The sequence below is a fragment of the Sciurus vulgaris genome, assembly GCF_902686455.1.
Source record: "Sciurus vulgaris genome assembly, chromosome: 17".
Classification (NCBI taxonomy): domain Eukaryota; kingdom Metazoa; phylum Chordata; class Mammalia; order Rodentia; family Sciuridae; genus Sciurus; species Sciurus vulgaris.
Window position 1 is genome coordinate 13009906 of NC_136478.1, and position 21259 is coordinate 13031164.

The window sequence follows — 21259 nt, forward strand, 5'->3', positions numbered from 1 at the left end:
CATAATAAAAATATTTTAAGTGCTTCATGGTGACTTCCTATCCCTTTATGAATGACTTCTGAGACTCTCCATGGTCTCACCTTCTGCAACCTCATCCTCTGCCTTTTTCCAAAGGCTTCCTCTGCTTCAGCTCCCCCTGGTCATTATGCACCCCACTGAGCCTGCGGCCAAGCATGTTTCTGCCACAGGGCCTTTGTACTTACTGTTCCCTCTCCCAGGGGCTCCTCCTTCTGATGTTTGCATGCCTTAAGTTAGTTTTTTGCTCCAATGTTATCTCAACAGAGAGGTCTTCCCTGGCCCTCCTATGGAAGGGGAAAGATCTTCATTTATCATACTCTTCCTTTTATCAAAGAGTATCATTTATCATGTCACCACCTGACATTATATATTTGTCAATTTACTGTGTACCATAAGTTTTATGAAGGCCAAAGTGTTGGATTATAGCTCAAAGAATGCACACAGTGAGTCAAAGAATAGCGGTCCTTCGTAATATCTTCACCTGGGTGAACTCCTGATACAAAAGTATCAGGAGTTCTTCATAAAGAGAATTCCTAAGATTCTCATTAGCCCAATTATTCAATTATATTTATCAAGTTCAGAAAGCTAAAAAGTAGTGGAATGACTCACTGAAGACATGAAAGAAAATGGAAACATCTTTCCTAGAGAAGACTTCCTAGACTTCTTTCTCCTGTTAAAATGACGAGAAAGAAAGTTAACTTTGAAAACATTTAGGACACAAAAAGATAATTGAGTCCTTTTCCCTTCATTATCCATAGGCAGTGTTCCAAGTTGAAGAAACTTTATTATGTTTTACTGGGAATAACTTTTTACTTATTTTTCTCACTCACAAATATTTACTGTGTACTTCCTAAGTGCCAGGCACTGTGCTAGGCCCTAGGATTACCAGGGGGTCCAGACAGAACTGGGCAGGGCTCATTCCATGCAGGAAGGAAATAAAATCCCTACTATTATTTTTGCCAACAAGAATTATTGATTGTGGAAAATTTTGTGACATCTACACTTTGATTCAAAATGCTGGCAACGTAGTTTATGATTATTATACACCTAGAACACATAAAATATGTTAAGATTTTCTATTCTCCTTGGGACATGGATTTTATATTTCATAGTAACAAAGAAGGAAAACCATTCTGACAACAAATTAGACATTTTCTTAAAATGTAACTGCATAAGAAAATTGTGTCCCTGGATACTCTCTTCAAACACTGTGGCCATTTCCATGCGATGCTTGTATAAACAGATACAACTTGTATAAACAGAGGCTTTATTTAAGTTTGAAGAAGTGCTGTTTTGCTTTCTGACAAAATCTTAATATTTTTCACACCCTTTTTAATACTGGAGATTCGAATTTAAGAGATCAAGAAAAAAGCCAGGTTCCAGAATTTTATAATGTTATTTTATGATAACATTGACTATTATGTTTTAACAGTACATGATATATACTCTAGGATTATTAGACTAATAACAAATCCAATGGTTTATTTTATTTTTTTTAAAATCTGTGCAGGGAGAGATAAAGAAGGTCAAAGTGAATCTGCTGCACCTGTTATCTGGATTTTTGGCATTCTTAACAAGTTCTATCCCCCAGAAGTCAGATTAATAGATGAGAGGAAAAAAATGTAAATTGCATTATCATCTTCAAGTGCTAATATACATGGGGACTGAAAATCCAATTGAAAGGGGACTGGCTTATTAACTGTGGCATGCTGCAATTTATATATCTCACACTCCAGATGTGAGGAGGGTAAATGAGAATGGAGAGGCTGCAGATCAGCAGGGGATAAGGAGGAGAAATACATATGCACGCTGGCTATCAATGTGATCAACTGAAGAAACAGTGACACTCAGTGAAATGATTGACTCTCTCCTAAAATAAATCTGGCTCTAGTTACTCCTCGGCTGCATTCTGGAACAACCTAGAAGACAGCGCCCCTAAACCTAGCTAGTCATTCCAAGCACGCCCGTCACTTTTCAGCTGCGAGGGTGGATGGAGATACTAAATGCACATCATCAACCTGAGCCCCGGCAACAGGAGAAAACAACTCTGTCTTTAGAAAAATGAGTTCTGTAAACTATGCGATTTTTTAGAGTCCAAGTCCAGCACAAAATCTCAATGTATCCAAAAGTAGATAGTTAAATATCACACAGGTAACCATTAGTCTATGTCTTGTCATGCACGCATATAGCCTTTGACGACTTTTAAATATTTAGAAGAAAAACAGCAATAACAACATTCAACTTGTTAATTTTTTTTAATTAGGAGTTTCCCAATACCATGTGATATTGGATGAATTGAATGGTATAAGGGTATGAGAGCTAGGAGTAAGATAAGTGGCCACCAATAGCCAAGTATACTAATCTTCAATGAGAATATTAGCATTTAATATTTATAAAGAACCAATAAGCATAAAATGTTTCAACTATTATGTACTGTATAGGTAAGCAGTATAAGCAGTAACAAAATCTCTTTTCTTTTAGCTTCTGAATATGGAAATTTTTGAACATGCACAAAGAAAACAGAAGAGTATAAGAAACCCCAACGTACCCATCACTCATATTTCACAGTTATTGACATTCTACTTCTCTGGTCTCACCTATACCCCGGCCCACTCCCCTCTATTATTGTAATATAGCTTCCATGGTAAAATCCATAGATCTATTTGAAAGCACAAATATTTAATGTACAGATTTAACAAAAGAAATCATCATGTAATTCACATGCCCATCACAGTATAGAACATTTTACTTCCTCAAAGGGTCCCACATGTCCCCTTCTCAGCCAGACAACCTGCAGGTGGAATACCACTTACCCAGCAGAAGACATTTTCTCCAACATGAAAACCATTAAGGAAAGCTTTGTATTTCAAGCCCCACAAAGGCTTTTACAACCAGCTTCCTGCAGAAATGACCAGAGTGGGAAGCTGACACCTAAACTAAATCCAGGCTCTGTTCTTTTCACAGATAGCATTCAGATAGAAAACAAAATCAAATAAACAACAGTAATATATAGCAAAAAGCCCTACAGCTGGAGTTATTTATCTTTCCATTTATTTTAATAGCACTCCAAACAAAAATTATAGCTCCATAAACACAACCCAAGAAGTAATAGTAATGCTACAAAGTAGTAAAGTAGCAACAGCACAATTATTATAAGGGAATTTTGAACCATGCACTATAGCTAGCACACACTTGGCAGACCACATGAAATTTTCTATTCCTGCTCTCCAAAAATGCAGTTATAATTATATTAACAGGAGGAATACTGGTAATGACATTAGCAATTTACAGTAAGTGTGAGTGGTGGAGAAGCAGAGGTTCAGAGCTAGCTCTGCTCAATTCCCTGGGCTCCACTGCTTCCACCACAATGGCACCGTGCAGATAAGCATGCATACTGTTAGCATCACATGTAACTCAGCATTTCATTACACCTGCTTAAGTCTTGTTTTCAGTGCTTGTTCCTTCAGTCATGCTGGCAAAACCCCTTTCCTCCTCCCCAAGAGTCTCCACTTAGACTCACAGGGAAGAAAACTTCCCAACAATTCTGCACTGTTGGAGAAGGGCTGAGGAGGAGGCTGGCACGCTCAGTCCTGCCTACCTGCTCCTTCCCTTCCAGGAGGAACTAGCGTTTCCTCTGTGACTGAGGAAAGGCTGACCAAAGAGGAGAGTCTGGTAATGAGCTGATGGCTGGTAGCGGGGGTCGGGTGGTCCTCCTTTTGAATGCAAAGTTCCAGCCTGCTTATGGGTCAACAGGGGTAGGCAGACCAGGTCTCTGCTCTTAGCTGTAGCTTGTCTGCTTGTGTTTGGGTGGGAACATGGCATAGATCATACCTTTACTGAGGATCAGTTATCTACTAGTCACTGGGGAGCAGCAAACACCCTCAGGGCAACATTCTTTACCAGGTTGGTAACTGTGATGGACATTTGGTTCTCGTGTCTCTGTCCTGAACAAGTTAGAATCTGGAGAGGAGAGCTATTACCAACTAGGATCACAAACTTCCAAAAAGGCATAATCTATATGCTTTGTCTCTGCTCAGTGCCTCTTGTCTACATCTTTTCTCTTTGGTGTCCTGCTACCTATAGAGTCAAGTATAAATATGCTGGGTTAGGGGCGGTGGGGAGGCACATCCAGCAGGATTAACCATCCTTACGCCCTACTTACAGCTCACGTAAGCCCTCCATACTGTGTGGCAATTATTTTCTCATCCCCAGGGGTACTCTACCCCCTCCTCTCATCATTGCCACCATCAGCAACAGTTCCATCCACACCACCATTGCCAACACCAACGCCACTGCTATGGTTTGGATATGGTTTGTCCCCCGAGTTCATGTGTTGGAGCATGGCCTTCAACACATTGGGAGGGTGTGGACCTTCAAGAGATGGAGTCTCTCTAAGCTCTGGCTTCCCATCTCATCATTCCATCTCTAACTTACATACATGCTCTCTCCATAACACCATCCACCATGAAGTGGTGGCCCTTACCAGAGTTGAAGCTACGCTGTTTAGAGTTCAGCCTCCAAAACTGTGAACTAAAGAAATCTCTTCCTTATATGTACCCACCATCAGGTATTTCATTATAGTAGCAAAAAACGGATTAATACAACTACCCTCAATGACAAATATACCACTACCAATGCCCACCAATACCAACACCAGTTTACCAACTCCACCAATAACACAGCACTCACCTCCATGAGTGTCTGAAACTGAATCACAAACTTCTAGTGACAGGTATTCTGTTTCCTGCCAGAGTTGCTATTACCTTGTTTTCCTCTGGAGTGAAGAGGATTCGGAATATGGATGGCACTCCTGGTGCTACCTTGTAGCCAGTGTCTTTGGGGCCGATTACTTTAAAGTAAGGTGAACTTTCCTCAACAATTTTCACCATTCTTGGAATCTGCAGGAAAAACACATGATGAAGGACATTGTACATGTGAAAAACAAGAAAAAGCACAAAACCTGGAGTCAAGGGTAGACTGAAATTTCCATCTACTACTTATGAGGCATGTCTGAACTTGCATTTCTTCAACTGCAAAGAGATGACAGTGCTTACCTTATCCCAATACCTCCCACAAAATAAGCCCTTGATACATTTTAACTTTAATTTTTATTAACATCACTGTTACTTGTTTTTATTATTATTGCAAGTCTATGTTTGCTTTATTATTTAACTGCTTAATCAGCTAAGACCTCACCACACAGCAGAGGGAAGCTGGATCTCCCAGCACTGCAGAGCGACTCCAGAGGAAATCACATTTACTGGATTCCCTCTGTGGACCATCCAAGGGATGTGACATGACTGGTCACTCCATCCTCACAATAGCCTTGTGCTTCCTCATGGGGCTTGCATTCTACAGATGAATCCCTGCGGGACTGTCCCAAGAAAAGCACCACTAGGAAGCCAGAGCAAACAGCACAGCAGTGCCCCAAACCAGCTGCAGCAGCTTCAAACAGCTAGACTCTTCAGAGGTTTGCTCCTTTGCTTGGTCAACCTGGCCCAGAGCTAAATCTCTACCTCAGTCAGCCCTAGCAATAAAAGAAATGAAATCAGAGGAAAATGGGTGGTCAAGGCTGAGAACTCTGTACATTAAAAAAAAAAAAGGAGGAGGAGGAAGAGTTGATAAGAAATGACTCAAAAGGGCAGAAGTTAAACTAGTTAAAGGATGACCCAAGTTTCAAGTGAACAGAACAGGCTTTGCTGGTCATGGTAATATGCAGTCACCCGTGTTGTGCTGAATGGTACTGAGAGTATGTTTAGTGAGAACATAATTGCCTGTTAAAAACCAGAAAGGCAGGCTGGGGTTGTAGCTCAGTGGTAGAGCACTTGCCTTGAATGTGCAAGGTACTGGGTTCAATCCTCAGCACCACATAAAAATAAACAAATAAAGATATTGTGTCCATAAAAAAAAAAAAAAAAAGACAGTCAACAGTAGCACTAGCAATAATAATATCTCCATACAGGGTTAGTACTATGTGACAACCACTTGGCCAAATGCATTTATTATCTCATTTAAATTCAAAACACTCTACTGAAATAGGTACTGTTATTATCCCCACAGCTTGGAGAAGTGAGGTTATGTGCCCCAGGTCTCCAGCTAGAGAAAATGCAGCTGGAATGTGAGCTCAGATTAGTTCTGGAGTCTGGGTGCTTATAACTGTATCCCTAATAGAATCGTGCTTCATAGAGTGTTCACAGCTTACTCTCACTCAGGCATATACGTAAGAGACAAAGAAGTAATGTACAAACAGGCTCTGTTTTTTTGTACTCCCTGTCTATAAGAAAGCAAAGGGTAAATAGGGCACGTTTCTTTGGGTCTTAAGTCTCTCCCAGTGGCTCCTTATAAGACCATGAACTGAAGAAGCAGAGAAGCAGCTAACATCAGCCACTCTGTTCAAAGTGGCTGATGTAGCCTGCCCCACCTGAAGAAGGCTGCTTGTTGGGAGCTGGCTTTCCCTGCATGGGGACCCTCTTTACATGGGGCCGACACTGGCTGCACCTTACCGTGTGGGACTATCCACGAGAACTAAGTTCTGACAAAACTTACACAGTCCCTTCTCCCTTGACTTGCTTATATATAAACCCACTGATAATCATTTCTTATTTAGAGCCAAGGAGGATTGCCCAATGGACCCTTTGAACTAGCTCCTCTCTGCCTTTAATAGCCTAAGAATAACTGAGAAAGAATTTTAAAAGTAATAAAGGAAAAAGAGAAGTCAAAGTGAGAAACTGAATTGGTTGGAAGCCCTACATGAAAAGAAAAGTCTCAGTGTCTGTGTAATGTTCCTCTTATCGAGGTCTAGGGACACAACCCGGAGTACCTCAGATTCTTTTTCATCTCTTAGCTTACTCTTTTAGTTTCTGTCCGTGAGCTTTTCTTGCTAACAATACTTGCAGCAAAGAACTAAATATACCATTTTCTTCAGAGTTGGACTTTGCTGTCACTAAATCATCCTATTGATCTCTGAAAGGCATCACTGATTCCTTTAATGAGCTACTGTACCAAATATAACTTCAAGTCTTCCCACTTGATTTGGATTCCTTCATAGACTTATTTCTCATTTTTCTTATTGCTCAAATGTTTTTGTCTCCACATTCTTGGGCACTTGAGGTCAGCCATGTCTCAGCTGCCTTCCTCCCGCTCTGATTGCTTTTCATTCTTCACTGTGCTTCATGCTGAACTTCCACATTATTCCTTCTTGCCCTATAGTCAGATGTCAAGGAAATCCTCAGGCATTTCATGCCTTTTCTTGAAATAAACCCTAATTTACCTCCGAAGACAAAGACATAAGACTGGAGAAGAAATCCTCAGTCGCAATCACACAGAGACAAGACCTAGACAGCAAGAGAAACCTTCCCAAACTATCTGTAGACAAAAATCTGAAACCTATTTGAAATAGAAGGGAATAGGCAAGAAATTTTTTAGACATATAAGTCAAAGAATAAAAATGCATTACAGAATATAAATATAAATGCTCAATAGTTTTAATCCATATGTGTCTATGCATAGTCTACACGTTGAACTGAGAAAATGGTGTCTATCATGCAGAGTACATGAACACTAACAGTCACTGCTCTGTCTGAAATGAAAATTCAGCCCAAATGAGTTCTCAGACGTGAGAACTCCATGCCATTCACCAAATCAATCCTTCTTTCAACGAGTTAGTTCACTTCCTGGAAGTTCATTATTCTTTTGGCATTGCACTGGGACTGAAAGTATAGCAGCACTTGAGCAGACCTAGCCTTGTCCTTATTAAGCTTACAGCCAAAAGGCACATCTTCCTAAGTCTGTCCAATTAAAGAACTCATCTAAGATTCTACAGGATCCAAGTTTACTGAAACCCTATTCATATGTCCTGGAAAAGTTCACGTACCCCAGCAGACATACTCACTTTGTCATTGTTCCTCAGTACCAGTGGAACCTCATAGACTTCACAGGGAGTGTAGTTCTGGAATACAATCTCTGATGGAAAGGGCTGGAATAATGCCTGATCCAGGTCAATTCCTGAAAACTGCAGTTGAAACAATAAATTATTCATGTAGTCACACGGTGGCAAAAATTACTGGGAAAGATAAGAAAATACCAAATAGACCTTTGGATATTAAAACTAATAACATGGTAAACACTAAAAAAGGGGTAACCACTACAAACATTCATGGTTATAATTTGTGAGGTTATTGTCATCAACTCCTGTGATACAAAAGAAAGTAAAAATTTGGGTTCTCAGTTAAAGAAAACAGGATAATAAGAATTAGATTTCCATGTCTAGTAATGGTGAATGAGGTCGTTTGAACTAACTGCCCCTTGAGAATAACCCAAAAAGTTATTTCAACAAATATCTGTTTGGAAGCACTGGAGAGCTAACAAGGTAGTAAAGAATTACTGATCATATTCCAGGAGAAAAGAGATAAATGGGGGTAAAGATTGGAGTAAATAGAGAACATCTGGCTGTTTTTCCTCCTACATTAGAATGGGCAGCTGATATATGCACAGTACTTCGGAACATGAATCAGGGCTAGAGAGACTGAGAAAAGAATCCTAAGGCTTGTCAAGGTGAGGACCCTGATAGTCTTTCCCTTCATTGAGGTGCAACATAAAATAAGGAGGAACTATGGTCTCTCCATCCTTCAACATGAATGAAGGAAGTGATTCTGGATTGCTGGTGCTTGTATATGTCTGGAGGAAGAGAACATTATCACAGGGCAGAAATAATTTCTATGATTTCTAATTATGGAAGCTTCCATTTTCCAAGAAAAATGTTTCACAACTTCAAAAGAGTGCAGCTTATAAAATGACCAAAAACATGAGGAAGTAAAATGTCATTAATGAAAACCAGCAGAAATAAGAGACAAAAGGGACAGGATATGATTCATGATTATTCTCCATGAGAAATTTTTTAATGAATTGGCAGAGAACTGGACATGATAAAAAAGAATCAAATGTAAATTATACAACTTAAAGTTATAACAGCTGATATTAAGAATTCAATGTAAGTGCTGAATGCAGATCAGTGTTAACTGAAGTAAGAGTGACTGAAATGGGAGATAGGTTAGAAGAATATTCAGAACTAAGAAGACTGATTAAAATGATAAATCATCCAGAAGATAGAGTAAAATATATAGTTAATATAGCAAAAAAGCATGAAAGAGGTATAATTGGAGTCCCAAAAGGAGAGAATAAGGCAAAAACAATATTGATAAAATAACAATAGAGAATTCTCTAAGATTGAAAAAAAGAGTCAGGAGCCTTATAAACTCCAGCAGCATTTTGAAAAAGGCCCATAAGAAGGTACATAATTTTTAAACCACTGAAAACAAAGTCCAAAAATGTGCAAAAGAAACTGAAGGGGAAAAAAGAAAATGTAACTTTCAAGAACAAAACACAAACAAAAAAACTGTTGACTTTTCAACTTAACACAAATCAAAAGACAGAATAATAATATCTTTTAATCCTAACCCTAATGCTAACCCCTCCCACCCCCCATTATATGTCATCATCCGCTTACCAGCAAGATCATTAGTCCTTTGGTTTTTTGAGATTGGCTTATCTCACTTAGCATGACATTCTCCAATTTCATCCATTTGCCTGCAAATGCCATAATTTTATCATTCTTTATGGCAGAGTAATATTCCATTGTGTATATATATATATGCCACAGTATCTTTTTTTTAATTGTAAACAAATGGGATACATGTTGTTTCTCTGTTTGTACATGGAGTCAAGGCATACCATTTGTGTAATCATAAATTTACATAGGGTAATGTTGTTTGATTCATTCTGTTATTTTTTTCCTTCCCCCCCCACCCCTCCGACCCCTCTTTTCCCTCTATACAGTCCTTTCTTCCTCCATTCTTGCCACCCTCCTTAACCCCAACCCTAAACCTAACCCTAACCCTAATGCTAACCCCTCCCTCCCCCCATTATATGTCATCATCTGCTTATCAGTGATATCATTCATCCTTCAGTTTTTTGAGATTATCTCACTTAGCATGATATTCTCCAATTTCATCCATTTGCCTGCAAATGCCATAATTTTATTATTCTTTATGGCTGAGTAATATTCCATTATATATATCAATCACAGTTTCTTTATCTATTCATTAATTGAAGGACATCTAGGTTGGTTCCACAATCTGGCTATGGTGAATTGAGCAGCTGTGAACACTGATGTGGCAGTATCTCTGTAGTATGCTGATTTGGGGTGTAGGCCAAGGAGTGGGATTGCTGGGTCAAATGGTGGTTCCATTCCAAGCTTTCTGAGGAATCTCCATAATGCTTTCCAGAGTGGCTGCACTAATTTGCAACCCAACCAGCAATGTATGAGTGTACCTTTTTCCCCACATCCTCGCCAACACCTATTGTTGATTGTGTTCTTGATAATCACCATTCTACTTGGGTGAGATGAACTCTTAGGGTAGTTATGATTTGCATTTCTCTTATTCCTAGAGATGGTGAACATTTTTTTCATATATCTTCTGATTGCTTGTAGATCTTCTGTGAAGTGTCTGTTCATTTCCTTAGCCCATTTGTTGATTGAATTATTTGTATTCTTGGTGTAGAGTTTTTTGAGTTCTTTATAGATTCTGGAAATTAGTGCTCTATCTGAAGTATGAGTGGCAGAGATTTTCTCCACTCTATAGGCTCTCTCTTCACATTACTGATAGTTTCCTTTGCTGAGAGAAAGCTTTTTAGTTTGAATCTATCCCAGTTGTTGATTCTTGCTTTTATTTCTTGTGCTATGGGAGTCCTGTTAAGGAAATCTGATCCTAAGCCGACATGATGAAGATTTGGACCTACTTTTTCTTCTATAAGATGCATGGTCTCTGGTCTGATTCCAAGGTCCTCGATCCATTTTGAGTTGATTTTTGTATAGGGTGAGAGATAGGGGTTTACTTTCATTCTGTTGCATATGGATTTCCAGTTTTCCCAGCACCATTTGTTGAAGAGGTTATCTTTTCTCCATTGCATATTTTTGGCACCTTTGTCTAATATGAGAAACTTGTATTTATTTGGGTTTGTGTCCGAGTCCTCTATTCTGTACCATTGATCTACCTGTCTATTTTGGTACCAATACCATGCTGTTTTTGTTACTATTGCTTTGTAGTAGAGTTGAAGATCTGGTATTGAGATACCTCCTGCTTCGCTCTTCTACTGAGGATTGTTTTAGCTATTCTGGGTTTCGTATTCTTCCAGATGAATTTCATGATTGCTTGCTCTATTTCTGTAAGGTACATCATTGGGATTTTAATTGGAATTTCATTGAATCTGTATAGCACTTTTGGTAGTATGGCCTTTTTGACAATGTTAATTCTGCTTATCAAAGAATATGAGAGATCTTTCCATCTTCTAAGGTTTTCTTTAATTTCTTTCTTTAGTGTTGTGTATTTCTCATTGTAGAGGTCTTTCACCTCTTTTGTGAGATTGATTCCCAAGTATTTTATTTTTTTTGATGCTACTGTGAATGGGGTAGTTTTCCTAATTTCTCTTTCTGAAGATTCATCTCTTATGTATAAAAATGCATTGGATTTATGAGCATTGATCTTGTAATCTGCTACTTTACTGAATTCACTTATGAGTTCTAAGAGTTTTCTGGTGGAATTTCCGGGTTCCTCTTAATATATAATCATGTCATCAGCGAACAGGGATAGTTTGAGTTCTTCTTTTCCAATTTGTATCCCTTTAATTTCCTTGGTTTGTCTTATTGCTCTGGCTAGAGTCTCAAGAACGATGTTGAATAGAAGTGGTGAAAGAGGGCATCCCTACCTTGTTCCAGTTTTTAGAGGGAATGCTTTCAGTTTTTCACCATTTAGAATGATATTAGCCATGGGCTTAATGTAGATGGCCTTTACAATGTTAAGGAATGTTCCCACTACCCCAATTTTTTCTAGTGTTTTGAGCATGAAGGGATGCTGTATTTTATCGAATGCTTTTTCTGCATCTATTGAAATAATCATGTGATTCTTAACTTTAAGTCTGTTGATATGGTGAATGACATTTATTGATTTCCAGATGTTGAACCAACCTTGCATCTCTGGGATAAAACCCACTTGATTGAGGTGCACTATCTTTTTAATATATTTTTGTATGCGATTTTCTAAAATTTTGTTGAGAATTTTTGCGTCGATATTCATTAAGGATATTGGTCTGAAATTTTCTTTCCTCGATGTGTCTCTGTCTGGTTTAGGTATCAGGGTGATATTGGCTTCATAGAATGAATTTGAGAGGGTTCCCTCCTCTTCTATTTCATGGAATACTTTGAGGAGTATTGGAATGAGCTCTTCTTTAAAGGTTTTGTAGAACTCGGCTGAGAACCCATCTGGTCCCGGACTTTTCTTTGTTGGTAGGCTTTTGATGACCTCTTCTATTTCATTGCTTGAAATTGATTTATTTAAGTTGTGTATATCCTCCTCGTTCAGTTTAGGTAATTCATATGTCTCTAAGGTTTTCTGTTGATGTCTTCGAGGTTTTCTGTTTTGTTGGAGTATAGATTTTCAAAATAGCTTCTAATTATGTTTTGTATTTCACTTGTGTTTGTTGTGATATTTCCTTGTTCATTCTGAATTTTAGTAATTTTTCTCTCTCTTTCTCTTTGTTAGTGTTGCTAAGGGTTTATCAATTTTGTTTATTTTCTCAAAGAAGCAACTATTTATTTTGTTAATTTTTCCAATTGTTTCTTTTGTTTCAATTTTGTTGATTTCGGCTCTGATTTTAACTATTTCCTGTCTTCTACTACTTTTTGTGTTGGTCTGCTCTTCTTTTTCTAGGGCTTTGAGTTGTAGTGTTAAGTCGTTTATTTGTTGATTTCTACTTCTTTTGTTGAATGCGCCCCATGAAATAAATCTTCTTCTAAGTACTGCTTTCATAGTGTCCCTGAGATTTTGATACGATGTGTCTTTGTTCTCATTTACTTCTAAGAATTTTTTTATTTCCCTCCTGATGTCTTCTGTTATCCATTCATCATATAATAGTGTATTATTTAATCTCCAGGTATTGGAGAAGTTTCTGTTTTTTATTCTGTCATTTATTTCTAATTTCAATCCATTATGATCTGATAGAGTACAAGGTAGTATCTCTATCTTCTCGTATTTGCTAACAGTAGCTTCGTGGCATAAAATATGGTCTATTTTAGAGAAGGATCCATGTGCTGCTGAGAAGAAAGTGTATTCGTTCTTTGTTGGATGGTATATCCTATATAAGTCCGTTAAGTCTAAATTGTTGATTGTGTTATTGAGATCCATGGTTTCTTTATTCAATTTTTGTTTGGAGGATCTATCCAGCGGTGAGAGAGGTGTATTAAAATTGCCTAGTATTATTGTGTTGTGGTCTACTTGATTTCTGGAATTGAAAGAAGGATTTGTTTGACGTACAGGGATGAGCCAATGTTCGGGGCATAGATATTTATGATTGTTATGTCTTGCTGATTTATGCTTCCCTTAAGCAGTATGTAATGTCCTTCTTTATCCCTTCTGACTAGTTTTGGCTTGAAGTCCACATTATCTGAAATGAGGATGGATACTCCAGCTTTTTTGTTGTGTCCGTGTGCATGGTATGTTTTTTCCCATCCTTTCACCTTTAGTCTGTGGGTATCTCTTTCTATGAGGTGAGTCTCTTGCAGGCAGCATATTGTTGGATTTCTTTTTAATCCATTCTGCCAGTCTATGTCTTTTGATTGATGAGTTCAGGCCATTGACATTCAGGGTTATTATTGTGATATGATTTATATTCCCAGTCATTTGACTCATTTTTGTTTTTTGACCTGACTTGGTTTCTCCTTTATTTGGCTATTCCTTTAGGCTAGTTCCTCCTATTGCCGATTTGCATCGTTGTTTTTCATCTCTTCCTCATGGAATATTTTGCTGAGAATGTTCTGTAATGCTGGCTTTCTTTTTGTAAATTCCTTTAGCTTTTGTTTATCATGGAAGGATTGTATTTCATTGTCAAATCTGAAAGTAAGTTTTGCTGGTATAAGATTCCTGGTTGGCATCCATTTTCTTTCAGGGCTTGGTAAATGTTGTTCCAGGCCCTTCTAGCTTTTAGGGTCTGGATTGAAAAATCTGCTGATATTCTTATTGGATTCCCCCTGAATGTAATTTGATTCTTTTCTCTCGCGGCCTTTAAAATTCTGTCTTTATTTTGTATGTTAGGTATTTTCATAAGAATGTGCCTTGGTGTGGGCCTGTTGTAATTTTGTATATTTGGAGTCCTATAAGCCTCTTGTACTTGGTTTTCCATTTCATTCTTCAGATTTGGGAAATTTTCTGATATTATTTCATTGAATAGATTGTTCATTCCTTTGGTTTGTTTCTCTAAGCCTTCCTCAATACCAATAATTCTTAAATTTTGCCTTTTCATGATATCCCATAATTCTTGTAGATTCTGTTCATGATTTCTTTCCATCCTCTCTGTTTGGTCAACTTTGTTTTCAAGATTAAATATTTTGTCTTCAATGTCTGAGGTTCTATCTTCCAGGTGTTCTATCCTATTGGTTATGCTTTCTATGGAGTTTTTAACCTGGCTTATTGTTTCCTTCATTTCAAGGATTTCTGTTTGTTTGTTTTTTTCAGTATCTCTCTTTATTGAAATGATCTCTTGCTTCCCATATTTGCTCTTTTAACTGTTGATTGGTGCAATCATTTAATGCCTGCATTTGCTCTTTTATCTCCCCGTTTGCTTCCCTGATTGTTTTAATTATGTACATTCTGAACTCCCTTTCTGACATTTCTTCTGCTGTGCTCTCATTGGGTTTTATTGATATAGTATCTAGGTTTGTTTGGGACATTTTCTTCCCTTGTTTTCTCACATTGGTCAGATATCAGATATATTGGTCAGATAGACTCTGAGCTATTGCAGATTTCCTCTATTGGCTTATAGTGTCCCTGTAGATTTCTAGTATATCACCTCCCAGCCTTCAGTAGCCTGAAGTCTTGGAGGAACCTGATAATGCAGTGCTTCCAAAGAAAGCTGCCCCTAGCCCGCTACTGGTTCCAGGGCTTGGAGCTGGCTCTGTGCTGAAAGGCTCTCAGTGGGCGGCCTTCTCTGAGAAGCTGGCCATGGGAGGAGCCTGCCACCGGAGGGAGCAGGGCTGCTTGGGGAAGTCCCTGGCTGCCCTGCCCTGGTCCCTGAAGCCCCCTGCAGGTGGGGCCCGCCGCTGGGTCCGGGGCTTGGAGTTGGCTCTGTGTGGAAAGGCTCCAAGAAGCTGGCCGTGGAAGGAGCTTGCCGCCGGAGGGAGCAGGGCTGCTTGGAGAATTCTCTGGCTGCCCTTCCCTCGTCCCAGAAGCTGCCTGTGGGCCAGAGCTTGCCACTGGGTCCGGGACTTGGAGCTGGCTCTGTGCAAAAAGGCTCTCTCTCTGCAGCCTGCTCCTAGAAGCTGGCCGTGGAAGGAGCCTGCTGCCAGAGGGAGCAGGGCTGCCTGAGGAAGTCCCTGGCTGCCCTGCCCTGGTCCCTGAAGCCGCCTGCTGGCCTGGGCCCGCCACTGGATCCGGGACTTGGAGCTGGCTCTGTGCAGAAAGGCTCTCACTGGGCGGCCTGTACTGAGAAGCTGGCCGTGGAAGGAGCCCATCGCTGGAGGGAGCAGGGCTGCCCAGGGAAGACTAGCTGCCCTGCCCTGCTCTGAGAAGCCGCCTCTATCCGGGCCTGCCACCCAGGCTGAGCTTCACCCGGTGGGGGAGACTCACCCTGTGGCTCTATGTTAGTCTGAGTTTCTCAATGCCCCCCCCCCCCCTTTTTGAATCCTGGGTTCTGGAGTGACAGGAGATGCCTCTAGTCTGCCATCTTGGATCCTCACATTACTTTTCTTAATATGTCAAGTAGATATATGAGCCCATTTATTTTGTTAAATTCATCAAACTATATGCTCATATTACACACAAATGCAATAGTTTTTAAAAAATAAAGTCAACCTCCTTACAAGTAAGTACACATACACTCAATGCTCTTTCATAAAGAGTTACACTGTGAATCATGGAGAATTCCTGCTGGTTTGGGACAGTACTCAAAATTAACTGCCTTCAAACCAGCAAGTCCCAGAAGAATTCCCTTTTCAAAAAGCAGTAGTAGTAGTAGTAGTAGTAGTAGTAGTAGTAGTAATAGTAACAGTATTCATGAAAAATAAAGCCAAGATATATTAAAATAATTAAGAAAAGAAAATTGTCAGATAAATCAATGAGGCTCATTTCTGACTTCTCAACTCAGATCCTAAACTCAAGGAGACTCTGAAATGAGACATTCCATGTTCTAAAAGAAAACAATTGCAAGCCACAATTGCTATATCCATCAAAGCTATCTTACATAATACAAGAAGCAACAAAATCTTTCCATGACAATAATAAACTAAAATAATTCATGACTAAGTTAGTGCTACAGAGTATACTCAACAATATACTATACACAGAGGAAACTAAAAACAAACTCCAAAGTTCCCAAATAGAAGACAATCACTAGAAGAGCAATTAACCAAATGAAAATCAAGACAGACTTAAACATAGCAAACAAACCAAAAATGGCAGGAAACAAGAAAATATCTATGAATGATAACACTGAATGTAAATGGTATCAACTCCCCAATTAAAAGATATAGACTGGCAGAATGAATTAAAAAATAATATCCAACTATATGCTGTTTGAAAAAGATTCATCTAATAGGCAAAGACACTCACAGGCTAAAAGTAAAAGGATGGAAAAAATATTCCACATAAAAGGAGTCTGAAAAAAAGCCAGAGTAGCTATTCTCTTATCTGACAAAGCAATTTCAAGTAAAAATTAATCAGAAGAGATAAAGATAGTGTCTATATAGTGGTAACAGGAACAATCCAACAAGAAAATATAACAATAGTAAAAATATATGCCACAAATGTCAGTGCACCTAATTACATTAAAAAAAAAAAAAACTTCTTGATATTGAATCCTAGATAGACCCCAGTACAATAACTGGGTAATTTCAACACACCTCTATCAACAGCCAGGTTGTTCAAATATAAAATCAATAAAGATATTTCTTATTTATGCTATAAATTGAATGAACCTAATAGACATATACATAATACTTCATCCCAAAACAGCTGAATTTACTTTCTTTTCAGCAGCTCATGGAACCTTTTCCAAAATAGACCATATTCTAGGTCACAATGAAAGTCTTATTAAATACCAAAAAAAGTATATAATCCTATGCATTCTATCAGATCATAATGGAATGAAAGTAGAAATCAAAAGGAAGAAAAATCATAAAAACTACCTAAAAACATAAATTTAATAATATTCTTTTAAATGAAGAATGGATCATAAAAGAAATGAAAAAAGAAATCAAGAAATTCTTGAAAACAAATGAGACCAGAGAAACAATATATCAAAATCTCTGGGAAAGTAGGAAGGCAGTGCTAAGAGGAAAATTTATAGTATTGAGTGCCTCTATTAAAAAATAGATTCCAAATAAATAATCTAATGAATCACCTCAAGGCCATGGAATAGAACAAACTAATTACAAAATCAGTAGAACCAAATTGAACCAGGAAGATACAGAAAACCTAAACATATCAGTATAAAGTAATACAATTGAAACAGAAATCTAGAGCATTCCAACAAAGAAAACTCCAGGATCAGATGGATTTTGGCTGAGTTTTACCAGGCTTTTAAACAAGAACTAACAGCAGTTTTTCTCAAATTATTCCACAAAATTGAAAGGGAGGGACTATCTGAACACATTCTATGAAGCTAGTATAACCCTGATGCTAAAACCAGACAAGACTCATCAAAGAACAAATACTACAGACCAATATCCCCTATGAATACTTAATAAAATATCAACAAACTGCCTTCAAAAACACACCAAGTAGATAGTATATGCCATGATCAAGTGAGTTTCATCCCAGCATGGCAGGTCAGTTCAACATAGGTAAACCAAATATAATTCACCACTTAAATAAAATTAAGGACAAGAACCAAATGATCATCTCAATGGTCAGAAAAGGTCTTTAGTAAAACCCAACACCCATTCATATTAAAATACAGGAGAAACTAGAGATGGAAGGAACTTGACATTATAAAGACCATTATAAAACCATATACTACAAACCCAAAGCCAACATCATAATGAAAAAACTGAAAGCATTTCCTCTAGAATCAGGAACAAGACAAGGATGTCCACTCCTACCATGCCCATTCAATATAGTTCTTGAGCAAGCAGACAAGAGAAGGAAATTAAAGAGGTACAAATATGAAAAGTCAATCTGTTTGCTGATGACACGATCCTTTATCTAGAAGACACCCCCCTCAAAAAAAAATACCAGAAGACTTCCAGAGTTGATGAATGAATTCATAAAGTAGAAGGATACAAGATTAAAATTCATAAATCAATAGCTCTTCTATACTCCAACACTGATCCTGCAGAGAAAAAAAAATCAGGAAAACTATCCCATTCACAACACACAAACACACACACACACACACACACAGAAATTAATCTAATAAAGGAGACAAAATATCACTACAATTAAAATTAAAGAACAATAAAGAAAGAAATTGAAGAAAACCTTAGAAAACGGTAAGAACTTCCATGTTCTTGGATAGGTAGAAATAACATTGCCCAAATGACCATATTATTAAAAGTGTTATAGATTTAATGCAATCCCCATCAAAATACCAATGGCATTCTTTGTAGAACTAGAAAATACAGTCCTGAAATTCATTTGGAAGAATAAGAGACCCAGAAGAGTCAAAGCAACCCTGAGCAAGAAAAGTGATGCAGGAGGTATCACAATACCGAATCTCAAATTATACTACAGAGTGATAGTAACAAAACAGCATGGTATTGGCATCAAAATAGACATGAAAATCAATGGAATAGAAGACATAGAGACAAAGTCACATACTTACATACCATAACCAGCACGGCCAAACTTGCAGTTCCAGAGAGGGGTGAAGGGGGATTAGAAAATAAAGACTCATAAACAGATTTTCAAGATTAAGCTGGGATCAGGTGGAGTTCTGCTCTCTGATGGAGATGCAGACCTAAAGAGTTAAGACGGTAATCTTTATTTATATATGTCTCACTATGTTAAATACTATGCAAGCATTATTCTTTGTAGTCAGGAAAGTTATATGAACTAGGACATCTATGTAGCTTTTCCACAGTTGTAATCCACAGTTGCAAAGTGCAATGTTAGGAGCTTTGTGTAGCTCTCAAGGAAGTCCATTGTTTAAAGTTACTGTAAAGCAGGCAGGAACAGGAAAAGTGGAGCTAGCGACACATTGTGTTTGTCTAGCGTAACAGTTCCTTCCTTCCCAGGAGCTGTGTGCCTGAGATCAAGGTCAAAGCTGATAGGACTCTTGCACAGAGCCTCCTCAAGCAGGGCATTGTGCAGCAGCTAAGCATCCTGTGCCCTTGCACAGAAACATTCCCAGGCACCCGGCAAGCCACAGCCATGAGGGCATCAGAGAACCCAATCTCAGTCACTGCTCTCCCATCCTCTGTCACCACACTCCACACTTACAGTAATCTGATACTTGACAAAGGTACCAAAAATATAAGTTGGCGAGCAGAAAGCCTTTTAAACAAATGGTGCTGGGAAAACTGAATATCCATATGTAGAAGAATGAAACTAGGTCCCTATCTCTTGCCCTATACAAAAATCAAAGTGGATCAGACTTAGGAATTAGACCAGAGACTTTGTAATTGCTAGAGGAAAATATAGGGCCAATACTCAACCATATTGGTTCCTTCACAAGATCTCTTAAGCTCAAAAAATAAAACCAAGAATTAGTAAGTGGAATGCAATAAAATTTAAAAAGCTTCTATATAGCAAAGAAAATGATTAAAAGCGTGAAGAGAGAGACTACAAAAAGGGAAAAAAATCTTTGCCAGCCAGTCCCCTGACAGAGAATTAATATCTAGAATATATAAAGAACTTAAAAAACTTAACCCAAAAAACAAATAACCCAATCAATAAATGGGCAAAAGAATAAAACAGAAATTTCTGAAGGAGGAGGAACAGAAGGAGGAGGAGGAGGAGGAGGAGAAACAGTACAATGGCCAATAAGTAAATGAAAAAATGTTCAACATCTCTAGCAATCAGGGAAATGCAAACCAAAATTACACTAATATTTCATCTCACTCCAGTCAGAATGGCAATGATCAAGAAAATAAACTATAATAAATGTTGGTGAGGATGTGGGGGAAAAGGCACACTCATATATTGTTGGTGGACAGCAGATTAGTACAGTTTGAAAAGCAGTATGGAGATTCCTCAAAAGAATAGGAATGGATCCACCATATGACCCAGCCCTTCCACTCCTCAGTATTTACACAAAAGAACTAAAGTCAGCACACTACAGTATATAGCCACATCAATGTTTATAGCAGCACAACTCACAACAGACAAACTATGGTAACAGCCCTTGGTGCCCTTCAATAAATGAATGGATAAAGGAAAGTGGTATATATACACAATGGAGTTTTACTCAGCCATAAATAAGTATGAAATTATGACATTTACTGGCAAATAGATGGAACTGGAGAATCATGCTAAGTGAAATAAGTGAAATAAGCCAGACTCAGAAAATCAAGGGATGAAGGGGGGTTGAATATCATAAATATATAGGGAAGATCAGTGGAGTAGAAGGAGATTGAGGGGTGGGGAGCAGCGATAAGAGGAGGAAAAAATGTGTAATGAATTTATCAAAATCACACTATGTGTATGTGTAAATGTACCAAAGAGAATTCCACTTTTATGTATATGTAAAAAGCACCAATCAAATAAATAAATAAACAAGTGAAATGAAGAGTGGTAAAGGAAGAATATGGGGAGAGTGGGGAATTGGGGTGGGGGAGGGGTGGCATCAGGGACAGAAATGGAGTAAAACAAATTCCATGCATGTATGACTTTGTCAAAATGCATGTAATTATGCAAATATTATGTATAAATATAATGCACCAGTAAAAGAGAAAAAAAGAATATTTGCCAGAAAATTGTTGCAATTGTTGCAACAAAGCAATGAAAATCTTAACTGCACCATTTCACCATAGATTCAAATGCAAAGAATATAATGGGAAAAAAAAATCAAAGAACACAAAACAAATATTCAAGAATGTAGGAAGGATATAAGCAGTTAGAAGAGTAAATTAATGGCTTTAGTCAATAAATACTGAATTTCCAAGATGTGCCAGGTTCCTTCCCAGGTGCTGCACATAAGGCAGGAATCAAGCCCAGGAAGCTCCCACCCTCATGGAGCAGATGTCCTCACCCCAAGG

The 21259-nt window shown here is 38.2% G+C and overlaps 1 protein-coding gene across 8 annotated transcripts in view; it reads right to left on the reverse strand.

Moving 5' to 3' along the window:
* Positions 1-21259, reverse strand: part of HYDIN (HYDIN axonemal central pair apparatus protein) — a 427212-nt gene that overhangs the window by 344509 nt on the left and 61444 nt on the right. For all 8 annotated transcript variants that reach the window (XM_079117080.1, XM_079117074.1, XM_079117076.1 and 5 more), the window contains exons 4-5: positions 7910-8029; positions 4782-4916 (exon numbers count right to left, since the gene is read on the reverse strand). In XM_079117080.1, the coding sequence (XP_078973206.1) occupies positions 4782-4916; positions 7910-8029 (255 nt within the window). The remainder of the gene's footprint in view (positions 1-4781; positions 4917-7909; positions 8030-21259) is intronic.